This window comes from Arachis ipaensis, chromosome B4 (assembly GCF_059453495.1).
Source record: "Arachis ipaensis isolate K30076 ecotype BB chromosome B4, ASM5945349v1, whole genome shotgun sequence".
Taxonomy (NCBI): Eukaryota; Viridiplantae; Streptophyta; class Magnoliopsida; order Fabales; family Fabaceae; genus Arachis; species Arachis ipaensis.
The window spans coordinates 137,505,138-137,519,046 of record NC_142439.1 but is presented as its reverse complement, the minus strand read 5'-3'; the positions used below and the strand labels follow the sequence as shown (position 1 = coordinate 137,519,046).

At 34.9% G+C, this 13,909-nt stretch overlaps 2 protein-coding genes across 2 annotated transcripts; one reads left to right on the top strand and one right to left on the bottom strand.

Moving 5' to 3' along the window:
• The first annotated feature begins 3,365 nt into the window (after positions 1–3,365).
• LOC107635118 (putative 6-phosphogluconolactonase 4, chloroplastic) lies at positions 3,366–5,214 on the top strand. Its single transcript, XM_016338496.3, has 3 exons — positions 3,366–3,654; positions 3,789–3,924; positions 4,393–5,214. The coding sequence occupies exons 1-3, from the start codon at positions 3,491–3,493 to the stop codon at positions 4,855–4,857; spliced, it is 765 nt and encodes a 254-aa protein (XP_016193982.2). The 5' UTR covers positions 3,366–3,490; the 3' UTR covers positions 4,858–5,214.
• A 242-nt stretch (positions 5,215–5,456) lies between these two features.
• LOC107635117 (uncharacterized) lies at positions 5,457–10,548 on the bottom strand. Its single transcript, XM_016338495.3, has 8 exons — positions 9,731–10,548; positions 9,178–9,269; positions 8,395–9,092; positions 7,800–7,870; positions 7,589–7,678; positions 7,309–7,503; positions 6,854–7,025; positions 5,457–6,175 (listed from the first exon to the last, which is right to left on the bottom strand). Exons 1-8 carry the CDS (start codon positions 10,097–10,099, stop codon positions 6,012–6,014), a joined length of 1,851 nt encoding a protein of 616 aa, XP_016193981.1. The 5' UTR covers positions 10,100–10,548; the 3' UTR covers positions 5,457–6,011.
• Positions 10,549–13,909: the final 3,361 nt, after the last annotated feature.

The window sequence follows — 13,909 nt, the reverse complement described above, 5'->3', positions numbered from 1 at the left end:
TGAAGGTCGACAATTGTACCTATGATGAAAGTGCAAATTCATAAGAACATAATAATTGTTACAAAACAAGTATGCAATCCGAAAAAAGGCTTACCTGGAATGAAAGTTTGCAACGCGTTGAAGTATCTCTGTAGCTGGTTATAAGAATTGTCCCAGTCTCCATAGATTCTAGCTATTGCCTTTTGCTTCGCTAGCCAAACCTTTTTGTAAGACACCTTATATCCGTACGCCAACTCCACAGATCCCTGCAACACCTTTATGCAAATGGTCGCGTCTGCCTGAACCATGGGGAATATGTGCTGGCATATGACATTTGAATCAAGTTGAGCATGATCTTGCAACGTCGCAGATGCCAAACAACTGTGAGGCCCTTGGTATTTTCAAACTTTCCAAAATCTGGACGCCCTCGTCTTCGCAACCCTCACCATCCAGCAACATTGGTCACCAAAAAGTTTGCATCGACATACATACCGAGTATGATCTGACTCCACTACTTTGAATTCTGCACTTCGACGGATGTTTTAGTTCTTAATAGCAAGCATTGCTGCATCTTTATTCAGGAATTTCAAGCCAAGCTTTAGCTCCATTTCACCGGTCAAACCATAGTTACTGGGTATGTCCTCCACATTTGTCAAGTTTATTGGACCAAGACTCAGGTGCAGGTAGTGGTCGGGGTGCTGCTGGAAAGACCTCCAACCCTTGCGACATTTATCGGTTCGACACGAGTTGGGATGACCCTTTCGCCGTCAAGCGGTTAGGTTTTCGGAACAACTTCTGCTTCCTCTCCGCTATCATCCTCAATCTCGTCTTCCTCAGAGGAGTCAGCCAACCCGTCGGCCATTTCTTCCGGATATGCGACATGGACAGTGGGGGAGGGACGTCGGTCAGGAATTTCTACATTCTGGGCAGGGGCCGCGAAGGCGTTAAAGGACGAACTGCGAGCCCTACCAATCTCCAAAAAGGAATGCTTTCACCAGCACCGGAATTTCGCATTTCCTCCACGTTATTCAAACTAGATGAGCTGCCCCCCACATCTTGGAGCTTCACACAAAGTTCCATCGAATAGATGCTTCCAATGCTATGATGATACGAAAACATCATCGACACGTACTGGTCAGATTTAATATGCATTTTCTGATATGTAAACGAACTTGCTACCGTAACTGGCATCTTATAAATCAGCGTACTGATCTCCTTTTTTTCAATCAACCCAGTGTTCATCAGAATCATATTTTTTAGTTGTTGCAGACATGATTGTGGGGGAATCGTTATCCAAAGTGGGTCATCACACATAAAGGTCACTCCCTCAGCTGTATACAAAATTTTTTCGTTGGGATATATGACCACATAAATGTATTCAGATGCCATTATCACACCAAAAAATTGGTGAAAGCAGCTTCTATGAAAATGGAATTTTCGAAGAAGAAGGAAGGGTAGAAGAAGTGAGAATTGGAACTGTGGCTTTAGTTCTGCAGGAGAAGGGTTTTTATAGCCTAGCCGTTGTTCCAATTCGTGTGCAGTACACACAAATTTGTCACATTTCTTATGCAGTACAAGAGACATGGAGTGCCCAAACTCACCTCCGCAGTGCCCCCATTTCGTGCCTGGCGCCCCTGAGTTGTTCCTTCCATTTCGCTGCTGCCACCAAGGAAATGGGCTAGCCATTTCGTGGGAGCTGAACCTGATATGGTTTGCCCATTTCGTGGGCACCTGGAGTGAAATGATGTTGAAATCCATTTCGCAGACGCCGGAAAAGAAATGGAAGTGCGCATTTTCAGAAAAATTTCAAACCATGCGCATTTTGGGAATTAAAGTATTTTACATGCGCATTTAGGTAAAAAAGCCCAATTATAGCAGCTTCAAATTTCATCCGCAACCTATATACTTTGGTTAGAGTTTTCTTTATAAATAATTGTAATTACATGATCATTTTTCTTGTGCACATACTTAAACAAATGTTTAATTGCGCTCATGCGACATCCAAATCCTATCTACTCTCCCATTGCCACCCTATTCACCAACCCACCCCAACCCCACTTTCATGTTCCACCAACTTCTTTATCATATAGATTCTCTTCAATCCTATTCTCCTTCTCTAAATTTTTTCTCTCTTCGGTTATTCCAAAACACAAAAATTGACTTTTTTTCACCTCTGAAATCGTCGATGGCAGAGACTCAGAAGGCGTAACTAAAGATAAAAGGCGTAATTAAAGAAGGTTGGCCGATATCATTTACCCGACCTCTTTAAAGAGATCAGACGTTATAGAGGAAGCCCAGCTCTACTTTCCCAAATGAGTAATTGCTTCCGCAAATGTTTTCACCCCATCTAAAAGGATGATCTTAACAAAATCCCAAAGTAAAGGGAACGGCTATCCACCCAAAAAAGATAGAACTACTCCAAAGGTGGTTAATAACTCTACTATAAATACACTGACACCCATTAAGTATAATTTATGTTCTAATCTACTAAAAAATTTGCCTAAAACCCATGCTAACTTAAGTATCGGAGTCTTTTGTAGGTACCACCCCCCACCTCCTCACGAGGAACTCAAACGGCGGCACCTCGACTCATAAATAAGTCAGACATTGCTTCACAAGGAATTTGGACCTCACATTCAAACCCAACTCAACATTTCAGGTAACTCTCAGAAAAAAAAAACTCAACAATTATAATGATTCATTTTTTTACAAAAAAAAAACTAAAAATTTATATGAAAATATACAAAGTTATCTAATAACTCAAAATTTTACATTCGCTAATAAAGACACTCAATATAAAAACTTTTAGAAAAACGTATTATTTTTCACAAATATTCAAATTCATAATTTACAAAATATAAATATTTTTTTTACAAGTGATAATTGTTAATACAATCATGCTTGTTTAATATAAAATTTAGTATACTTTAATTTTATGAATTTTGTAAGAACTTTAGTCATGTATAAAAATTTTCTTTAAATATCTAATTAAAATACAATTATTTTAAAATAACACAATTAGTATATAATTTAATTTTTATTAAAATAATTATAGATCCACACAATTTATATTAAATTTTGAGTAAAATGATAAATAAATATATGAGAATTTATATTTTATATAAATTAATACTAAAAAAAATATCAATAAAATATTTTAAAATAATAGATATAGACACATTACTTTTAAATCAATCTTTATAATCAGAATAAAATTTTTTAACTTAAACTGTTTTATTCATATTTATTATTTTAAAAAAAAATTATTAGTATTTTTTTTTAAGAAATAATCCGTCTAAAATGTAAATTTTCATAATTACTCTGTATTTTTGTTTTTTCCCCAAAATGAATCAAACCCCTTTTCGCTCTTCTCACCAACCCAACCCCACTTCATGTTCCACCAACTTCTTTTTCACTTAGATTCTCTTCGACCCCATTCTTCACTGAGCTTTCTCTCTCTTGGGTTACTCCAAAACACAAAAGTTGGCTTTTTTCACCTCTGAAATCGTCGATGGCGGAGACCCAGAAGAGCAATGTGGTTGTGGAGGTCTTCGAAGAAGAGGAGCTTGCGGTGTCTCTGGCCAAATACGTCGCTGAGATCTCCAACAAGTTCACCTCTGAAAGAGGCGCTGTCACCGTTTGCTTGTCCGGTGGCTCTCTCATCAGTAATCTCAGGTTAGCTCAAGCTCCCATTTTGATGCGTACCCAACATACAAAATGGAAGCAATTTCTTTTAATTTGATGATTCTTTTGTAAATTTTTTAGATTAAAAATTCGGTAACTTTGGAGGTTTATGTTTGGGGTTTTAGGAAATTGCTGGAACCACCTTATGTTGATTCTATTGAATGGTCTAAGTGGCATGTGTTTTGGCTGGATGAGAGAGTAGTGCCCAAGACTCATGAAGATAGTAACTACAAGCTTGCTTATGATGGGTTGCTATCCAAGGTATATCTTTTTTTTGTTCTTCAATATTTTTCACATGTTTGTTTCTTGTTCATTGGTGTGTTCTGCTGTGAGAAATAAAAAGAAGGTTAGTTCAAAGTATGTGTCTGTTCAAGCTGAAAACCTGAAACCAATGTTCGTATGAATGGATCAAGCGAATGGATCCCTTTGTTGCATAGGATGTTCCCTTTATTGGGTAATGGGTATATTTCTTAAAGTCATGTAAAATGTTGCAATAGAGAGACAAATCGCGTCAGTTTTGATTTTGGTTTATATGGTACTTTCTCAGTCTCTCTTATCCGTGTTATTTTTTGACATATCTTTCGATCATAGATATGTTGATCCAAGGATATACCAAAAAGTGATAGTAACAGATAAAAGGATCGGAGGTAGTGTTTTTATGTATAGTCTTCTTTAAAAAGCTCTATCAATCTGACTCGTTGGTGCTTCGATCGTGGCTCTTCTTGACAGGTGCCTGTTCCTTCCTGCAATGTTTATGCAATCAACGATACCCTGTCAGCTGAGGGAGCGGCTGATGATTACGAGACACGTCTCAGACAGTTGGTCAAGAACGGTGTAATAGCTTCATCACCGGTCACTGGATTTCCCAAATTTGATCTCATGCTGCTTGGTATGGGTCCAGATGGCCATGTAGCATCTTTGTTCCCAGGGCATCCTCTTGTGAAGGAGAATAAAAGATGGGTTACTTTCATCAAGGACTCCCCAAAACCGCCCCCGGAGCGTATTACTTTCACTTTTCCAGTGATCAATTCCTCTGCTTACGCTGCACTTGTGGTGACTGGTGCTGCAGAATCGGTTGCTGTTCACTCTGCGCTGCGTGGATCTCAAAATTCTCCTAAGCTTCCTGTTGCAATGGTTTCACCTGAAGGGGAGTTGAAATGGTTCTTAGACAAGGACGCAGCCTCAAAGCTGTAGATCTTGCAGCCGAGTAGTGCTGATCGTGCACTTTGAAGTTGATCAATGTTTTCACAATAATCTAACCGGAATGAGATTTCCTGCAGCTGAGTAGTGTTGATCATGTACTGTTAATGTTTTCACATTAACTTAAGTTGGATGAGATGTTTTTCTCTCTTAATAATTATATATTTTCCTCTCTTGCATCCTTTGAGGAAGCAAATTGCAGAATGGTGGTGTGAAAATTTAGTAAAAGTAATCCAGAAATATTTAGTGATACCAAGAAAAGTACCTCAGAGGAAGCAATTGATTCCAAGTGGCTCATCGGTTCTCCAACATGTTTGAATGTCTTCTTGAAATACAAATCTTGATTTTAAACTTTCTATGCCTGCATAAAGCATGTAATTGTTATCTTTACTTTCAGTTATTGTTTCTATCCTTTCTTCTCAGAAAACAGAGCTTGAAGCATTGTATAATTAAGCATCAGCTAAAGCACATGTCAACAATTTAGCAGAAGAAATTAGATCATGTGGTGGACAGAAGCTCATAAGCCAAGTAAACTGAATGTATAAAATGTAGTGATATACTGTGCAACTGCTACATAACTATATACAGTATACTATTATCTCAATTTTTCCATTGACAAATCTTTCATTACTCATGTTCATTGCATATTGTCAAGGGGCTATGTTAATCAACAGAGCTTGATATTAAATAACATTAAAAAAAATTATACATTTTAATCCCGCACATTGCATGGATCTAGGTCTAGTAATAATATAATAAGTGAAAACTGTGTTACATCCTCAAGAACTCAAGCCTCACAATTGAAGTTCAATATCACTCTCCACTGCACAAAATAAAAGCATTGGCTATACAAAGTTATCATGACATGGAAAATCACTTGTATAAGAGTATGAATGAATCACTTGTAAAACCAAAATCTCTTTAAGACATGGATTCACATAGTTTGTCTAAACTCAAGCAGCTTTGAACGTGGGAAAGAATATCCGGCCAGAAGTTTTGCGAGTATTTCTGTCCATGCCGCAGATTCTCCGACCATTAGTTTTCCTTGATCGGAACTCCATTGTAGGATGACATCCATGCTTGTGGAAATCATGGAACAATTTGAGAACACACGGATAAGGACTCACATTTACAAAGATGGGGTATGGCTAGGTTCCGTTACTTCGAACTTTAGAAGATTGTGAAGATGAGGAAGAATGCAGCAGAGACTGTGCTGCTACTAACTTGTCCCTCAGCATGACATTGTACTCGTACAAGCTTTGGAGATTCTTCTGAACATCGGACATGTTCATTCTCGAGCCGTCCTTGCATTCTGCATTACATTTGCACACAGGTTATATAGGCTTGAAAGAGGTAATGGTAAATAATTATATTCCAACAAGTTAGAAACAAGCTTCACAAATAATGGATGATAATGAAAATTCTAATAGCTATATAGAGACTAAACTAAACAACTTAGTTGCATAATGTATGAAATTTCTAATTTTAGTATTGAAATTGGAAATAATGCAAAATATTGGTATATTAAGTTTTAGGCATGGGACTTGCTTTGACTAAATGTTACAACAAAAAAAACTCAAATAAATAGCATTATTACATCAAGTTAGTTATAATAGTTATAACAGATGATTTAGTTATATTAGTTTTTTTTTACACCCATGATCTGTTAACCAGCTCAACCAAATAACTTATCCTATGAAAATTAGATATGTTATAGAACAGCTATAAAGAAGCCTTTGTTTCTATTAGGTAGGGTTAGCTATATGAATCAACTACACTGTGGTATAATATATTATGGATAGTGTCAAGCTATTATAATATAAAGTCCTTGATCGCAATATTTATGACATTGCAACAGGTCATAAGAGTATATTAATATATTACTATTATAGTTTAATATGTGCACACCATATTGTCACAATACCACTTCTCCTAAACAAGGGTGTCAATGTCGCCTAATAAGTATGCCTGGTATGAAATGAAATTTTACCTAGTGAAGGTGGAGGAGGAATGAAGTTATCATCAACAATTGAAGACTCGTGCGATTGAGAAGATTGAGGCCGATGAGGATCATTGTGTATATCAACATTATGCTGTTTTTCCATATTTTCAGGTTGCAGGTTTGAACCATTTGCAGATCCAACTGGTCTGAAGCTCTGTGACTGAAAGATGAAATCAACAAATCCTTGAATCAATGCAGGGCTACTTTCCTCTTCTTTTTATTATATTTTATTTATAAATAGAGAAAAAGATAACTGCATAACCTATACCATATGCATTGAGAGAATAAGTCTCAATCAGTAAAAATTGGATATTAGTAAAAACACCTCGATGCATTAGGATCTCGATTATTCATTTAAGATTTAAGATCCAATGTGAAAGAAGATGCAGCTGCAAAATCAAACAAAACTGAAGATTGTGCAATGTGCATGGTAAAAGCTTTACCATGGTAGCAGGTTGGTCAGGTTTCTTGTAGAAACTTATAGAACTTGTTTTGCTTTGCATCCTTCGTTTACGCGACGATGCACTACCACGAACTGAATGCAGCATAGTCCCGCTACAACAAGGATCTGTTTCGGAGTTCTTGTAGTCATCTTCAATTGTAGGGCAGCCATAAGTGAACATCACATATTTCCTCAACTGATACCAATTAAGAAGGCTAAAATTTAGCAAAAGAGAAACAGTACAACTTCAAAGAACTTTCACTATTCAGCAAAGAATTTACTTTGTCCCAGTGTTCTTGTGCTTTACGCCGATTTCTAATAGTCCGCATAACGTTGTCTTCATTTCTGAGTTTCTTTATCCTATACTCACACTAGATTTAAACAAAAGTCAGGACTACATTGGAATATAAGCATGAAAAAGTTATGAATTGACTGCTAAGAAATAAAGAAATAAAACTAAAATTCAAGAGGATACAGGATTGAAAATTAAACCTGTATCAGCAGGTAGAAAAAGATCCCAATGCTAATGCAATACAGGCCACCAAGATCCGCAAGGAAGCTCACTGCAAATGGAAACGAAAAATAATGAAATTATTAATATATTCTGAAGCTACATTGAACATTCAGACAGAGGGGAAATGAGAATTTGATATTGCCTCCAAAATAGTTCGTTTAGATAACAAAACTTTTCAGAGCAGTTCAGTAGTGTCTTTCGAGAAAAAAGTCAAAGAACCATGTCTCCATTAGGTTATCTTTATTCATGCATGGCAAAGTGATGTATTTGCTGTCGATTAGGCCAAACCAATACATAATACACATAGCTAAGTAGTTTGACATGAGGGCAATTTCTCTTTTCAGATTATAGAGACAAATTATTCTTTGTTTAAAAAATAAGATATCAAATGAAAAGGAATCTTAAGTGGTTGAACTTGAAGGCAAAGAAGTTGATAGCATCTAGTAAGACAAAGAATTAGAAGAGATACTATTGATAATTTGAGTACTTCAAATAAGGAATTAGAGAGAGTAAGTCAAGTTTAATTAGTTTCAAAAGTAAGTTCTTACGAAAAATTGTAAACAGATAGCTTACCAGGACCCAAAATATTCTCCTTGTCGATTTCCACAACATAAGCAGAGAGAAAATTGATGTACAATGTAGTGTTAACTAGGCCATCAACAGAATTTTCAAGTGATGCTTGAAGTTGATTTCTGTCACGAGAAACCGAACCTGGGAGGAACTCGTGAAATAAAGGCTGTATGAGCTTTAGATCGTGTAAATTACGGTATATTCTAGGGAACAAGTTAAACTTCAGAATATTTGATTCTCTCCCTCTGAATGTAACAGGGCTATTGTCAAAATTGCTTCCATTCTTTAGTGTTCCATTAACAAAACTAACATGTTTTTTAGTATCATCAGATGCAGATAGCTTGAACTCAAAACCAACAGCAGTGGCAGGAGAACTTGGAAGATCAACAAACTGCCATGAAATATACATGTTATCAGGGATAGCTCTGCACTTTTCACACTTTAATGCTATAGTTGGCCCCTTGCTTGAGTTGTAACAAGTGTAGTTCACTAATGTTGATAGTGAAAGAACTCTCTCATCAACGAAGCCAGGATTCCCCGTAACTAAAGTACCGAGGCCACGTAGATTTGCACAGCTCATACTAGATATTGTTGTTATATTGAAATCCAAGTGACTGATAAATGAAGCTAATTCTGGTCCATTTGTTGCTCTTATATTATGCACCTCAATTGATCTCTTTGATATGATCTGGTATAGCAACCTGATAGAGGATTGAGTCAAAATGAAGACTTCACTAAGACATGCTAAAATTTTTTGGAATAAGCTATAAGTTATCAGGGACTCACGCAGCAAATAGACCAATAAAAAGTATCCAACTTGCTATGGAGAAAGCTCCGCCAAGTTCTGTTTTGCGTTTGGTAACTACTTTTTGATCGTCCTACAAGGGAAAAAATAGCACTAAATAAAGCAACTTCCAATTTTTTGTACAAAAAGTTAATACTTCTATATGTGCCTTTGATGACTAGAGCACTAGAATAATGGTTAGTAGCATCAAAAATATGATATAGCTATCAAATTGACAATGAGAGCATGCCTATTTTGTGATGCTGATCCATGAATAGCTGCAAGTAGTCTTGTCATGAAGCTAGCAATTTTAGAAAAGATGAATTAAAAATTTGAACCAACAAATTTAGCTTATCCCATAGATAAGTACATGAAAATATGAGGTACACCCCAATAGAATACCAGCATAGCAGCATCAACAAGAATAAAATTAGGCATCCAGACAAGGCTAATATATTCCACTTACTAGAAGTAGTAAATAAATCATCTCCAAATCAAATCAAATAATCACTTTTTTTCCCCACCCCCAAATAGAAAAAGGAACTCAAAACTAACCAGCCAGTGTCTTGTGGCAAAGCAAATATCCAACCGGCTAATCCACCACCTGATTTGGAACCACACATTGCGGCCATCACCAAGCTTCATGAACCTAAGGAAAAAGCACATAATTAGCCAAGAAAGAAGCATCACAAGTGTTCCTTCCAAGAACACAGCTTGTGACTGTGTGAACTTCTTGATTCTGTCAAAGGCAAAGAGTGTCTCAGGGAAGCTGAGAGCATAGTAGTCAACACCAGAATTTGTTGTTATGTCGGAGCCTGAAGAAAAAAGGGTGCAACTTTTTGCAGTGTTGTTCAGAACATAGCCAGGGATGCATGCACACAAGCTGCCATTGTAGGTAATTGAATTTGCTGGGCATGACGCCATTGAAGGAGGTTGAAGAATTTTGAGATTTGAGATCTATCTAACTATCCAGCTACCCTTTTGTAAAGATAAGCTTTTTATATTTATTTGTGGGTACCCAAATTGGGAAGCACCATAAAAAAGTTGAATTTAAGTAGAATTTTGTGTTTTAAGAGGAAAAGCGGAAAAGGGGTTCATGATGATGATGAAAAGATTGTGTCTTTATTGTTTGGTTGCTGCAACTGAATAATTGGTAAACAGAACATAACCAAAGCCAATGAATGTGTCTGTTTTTGTGTTTGCTGAAATGAAAACAGTGTGTGGTGGTGAGAGAAAGGGAGAAGAAGTGAATGGAATGGGGAAGAAAGGAATTGAAGTCTCTTGAGTTTATTTGTTGCTTTTTAGTTGGGTTTTGTTGTGTTATTTCTTTTTCTTTTATTTACTTTTGTTCTTGTTCTTGTTCTTGTTTAGCTACCTACAGTGTCATAAAAGAATTTTATTTTTATATTTCAAGGTATTAAAGTTTTTAAATTATTTGGGTATCAAGAATAATTTTTTTAATAAAATATTTTTACTTTTAGCTTCTTAAGTGTTAAGCAATAGTTAGTGTTTCTTTTGCTTTTATTTTTTAATGGTGGTTTAGGATGTATTTGGAAAGACAGTAAGATTTGAATTGTTTATATAATAATTTTTACATAATTAATTATGTTGAAATAAATTTATATTTAATCAACTGATTTTTTTTTTCAAAATAATTGTTTCTCTTTGGAAAAAATTGATAAAATATAATAAAATAACTTTTAAATTATATTTAATATTTTAACATTTAGAGTATTTGATAAAATTTTAATACATATTAAACTAATTAGTTTCTATTCAGTATTAAAATATTGGCTATGCTTTAAAGTTATTAAAATTATTAATTTTAAAGTATAATCTGTGTTCAATGTTTATACTGTATCAACAATGGTGTCAATATTTTGATAAATTATAATTGGATTTAGTTATTTTATACCTTAAGAACATATTTTAAGAAAATGATAATAGAAATTTTTTTTTACTTTTAATATATTTAATATTTTAAAAATATAAAAATATTTATTTTTTAATAATTTTTAATAAATTATTTTTATTTATGATATTCTTAAAATGTACTTTTAAGACACATACCAAAACCCATTATAAGTACGTGTTAGCAAAAGCCAATAATGTGATTTGGTCTTAATTTGGCACCAAATTCATTTACTCTGTTTTCGGAACACACGTCTTGCCCACGGAACATGCTGAATTAATCAATTTGTCTCTTTCAGGTCTTTTTTTTTTTTTAATTTCCTTTTCCTCTTACAATGAAGACGTAATTTAGCGTTCGAATAATTTTTATGATATTTGCACAATCAAATTTTATCGCTTCTACATATATATATAAATTTAGTGTGATAGAAATATAGATATTTAGATTAGATAAATAAATGGCCAATCATATTAACAGATTAAGAAATAAAGATATAAAAAAGTATTTATTGTTAAAAAATAATAAAATCTCATCCCATGTTATTTGAATGTGCAAATAGAAAATTAATAAATTATCCAATTTGAAGAATAAATCAAAAAATAGGTAACAAAAATAAAAGAAAACCTAAAAAAATTATATACAAAATAAAAAATATTTACACATAAATAATTTCATTATAAACATGATATGATAAAATATAATATCATCATTTAATCAATATAATAGATTTTACTTGGTGAAATTAGACTTTGTTATGGTGGTTGTACCGATTCCAAATATAATTTACACAAGGACACAACAAATGGCTGATTATGCCCACGACTTGCTGCTTTCCTTTCTAATTAGTTGTTCTAGGAAGCCGCAATATGGCGATTTTAGACCCTACCAAATAGATTAGATTATCTTTTTCGTTTGATTTTTGTTAATTTTGAGGTGTCAAATTAAATTTGTATTAAAATTTTAATTTGAGAAGTAGATACAACTTTTTTTAAAAGAATTAAATTTTTAAAGTAGTTTTTCAAATTCAATTCGTATACCAATTTAACTTTTAAGATTTTAATTGCACTAATTTAATCCTTTAGATTAATTTTTGAGTGACATACCAATCCTCTAGCTTATTTTTAGCGAGAGTCAGCAATCGAATTGCTGATGTGTAGGGGTGGCAATGGGTAGAGTATGGTAGGATTTTGATCAAACCCTAACCTTACTCGCAGGTTGAAAATATCTCAACCCTAATCCTACCCGCTCTTAACCTGCGGATTGCAAAAAATATACAACATTATTATATAACTTGATGATAATTTAAAATAGAACTTATTTTTATGTAAAAAAAATATTAAATTATCAATTAATAATTTTCTTTTAGTGGCTAAGAATCTTTTGCATTTAGGAAGAGGTCTTTGATTCAACATCCACTTAAAACATATTTTTATATAAGTATATAATATAAACATATATAGAGTGCAAGTTAATCGGGTAGGGTTGAAGCTCAACCCGCACCCTACCTGACCCGCACGAGAATCCTACCTGCACCTATCCTACCCGCTGCGAATCGAATTGGCAACCCTACCCGAGCGAGTGGGATCGGATTGGATATCCGCGGGTAGGATACATATTGCCACCCCTATTGATGTGGCACAACTAATATCACGTGGCATCATTACTAATCCCTACATCATCACTAATTCCCACATCATCATCATCCTCATACATTCCTTCTCATCTCTAATTCCCTAAACCATCACCACAACCATCATTTCTAATCTGCCACCACACTTTCCGTATCCACAACCTCTACTCGCTTTTGTTCCAGCTTCAGCATCCATCTCGATTCGGCTATGCTTCTTCTACTTCCATTACGACAGTTCTTAATTCTAATCCGAAAACACGCTTTATTTGTTGTTCTTTTTCAATGACAAATCTGATGGTTATATCAATTTTGTTCTTTTATTTTTTATTTTAAAAAAATGAATAATGTTCTTGTTGTTCATCAATGATGGATCTGAGTACACCAACTTTGTTCTTTTTTGTTTTTTATTTTGAAAAAAAAAAATTGAACGATGTTGTCCCTATTAGCTTCCGCAACTCTTCATCTGCAATCATTTTGTGGAGCCAATTTCACTTCTAGGACAGGTGGAGAGTCACGGGAGGTTGGTGGAGAGAGCGGCGGCGTTGTCGATATGGGTGTGGGAGAGGATGGTGGAGTCGTGGAGGCGACGATTGAGGGTGTCGAGGAGGAAGTGGAGGTCGCACTTGAGCTCGCCGTGAGAGGGGTTGGGGGAGTGGCAGTGTTGGAGCGAGGGAGAGAGCGTGGTGGAGCGTTTGGGAGAGAGAATGGATGTATGAGGATGATAATGATGTGGGGGTTAGTGATGATGTCACGTGTTATTAGCTGTGTTATATCAGCAGCTGACTGCTGATCACGTCGAAAATAGGTTAAGAAACTAGTGTGTCACTCGAAGGTCAATTTAGAGAATTAAATTAGTACAATTGGAATCTCAACGGTCAAATTGGTGTAGGAGCCGAATCTGGAGGACTATTTTGAAGATTTAGTTTCTTAAAAGAGAAAACTCCATCCAAAATTTAGTAAGTGTGTGTGTCAAACAATTACTTGTGTATAAAATGTATGAAATATTAGGTGACATTAAATTATAACAAAGAATGTAAATAATTATAAGCCAATGAGTAATAGCTCAAATGGCATAGTCTCCCCATACTCAATTAAGAGGTTGTGGGTTCGAATCTCCTATCTTTGGTAAAAAAAAAAAAAAATAATTATAATGCATGGACATACAAAAGATCACTTTTTTATTTTACATATT

Excerpts from the sequence above, each read along its gene's own strand:
- LOC107635117 (XM_016338495.3), bottom strand. The coding sequence starts at position 10,099 with ATGGCGTCATGCCCAGCAAATTCAATTACCTACAATGGCAGCTTGTGT. Across the intron at positions 9,093-9,177 it reads TTTATTGGTCTATTTGCTGC|GTTGCTATACCAGATCATAT; the intron begins GTGAGTCCCTGA and ends ATCCTCTATCAG. Across the intron at positions 7,679-7,799 it reads TTTTCTACCTGCTGATACAG|TGTGAGTATAGGATAAAGAA; the intron begins GTTTAATTTTCA and ends GTTTAAATCTAG.
- LOC107635118 (XM_016338496.3), top strand. The coding sequence starts at position 3,491 with ATGGCGGAGACCCAGAAGAGCAATGTGGTTGTGGAGGTCTTCGAAGAA. Across the intron at positions 3,655-3,788 it reads TCTCTCATCAGTAATCTCAG|GAAATTGCTGGAACCACCTT; the intron begins GTTAGCTCAAGC and ends TTGGGGTTTTAG. Across the intron at positions 3,925-4,392 it reads ATGATGGGTTGCTATCCAAG|GTGCCTGTTCCTTCCTGCAA; the intron begins GTATATCTTTTT and ends TCTTCTTGACAG.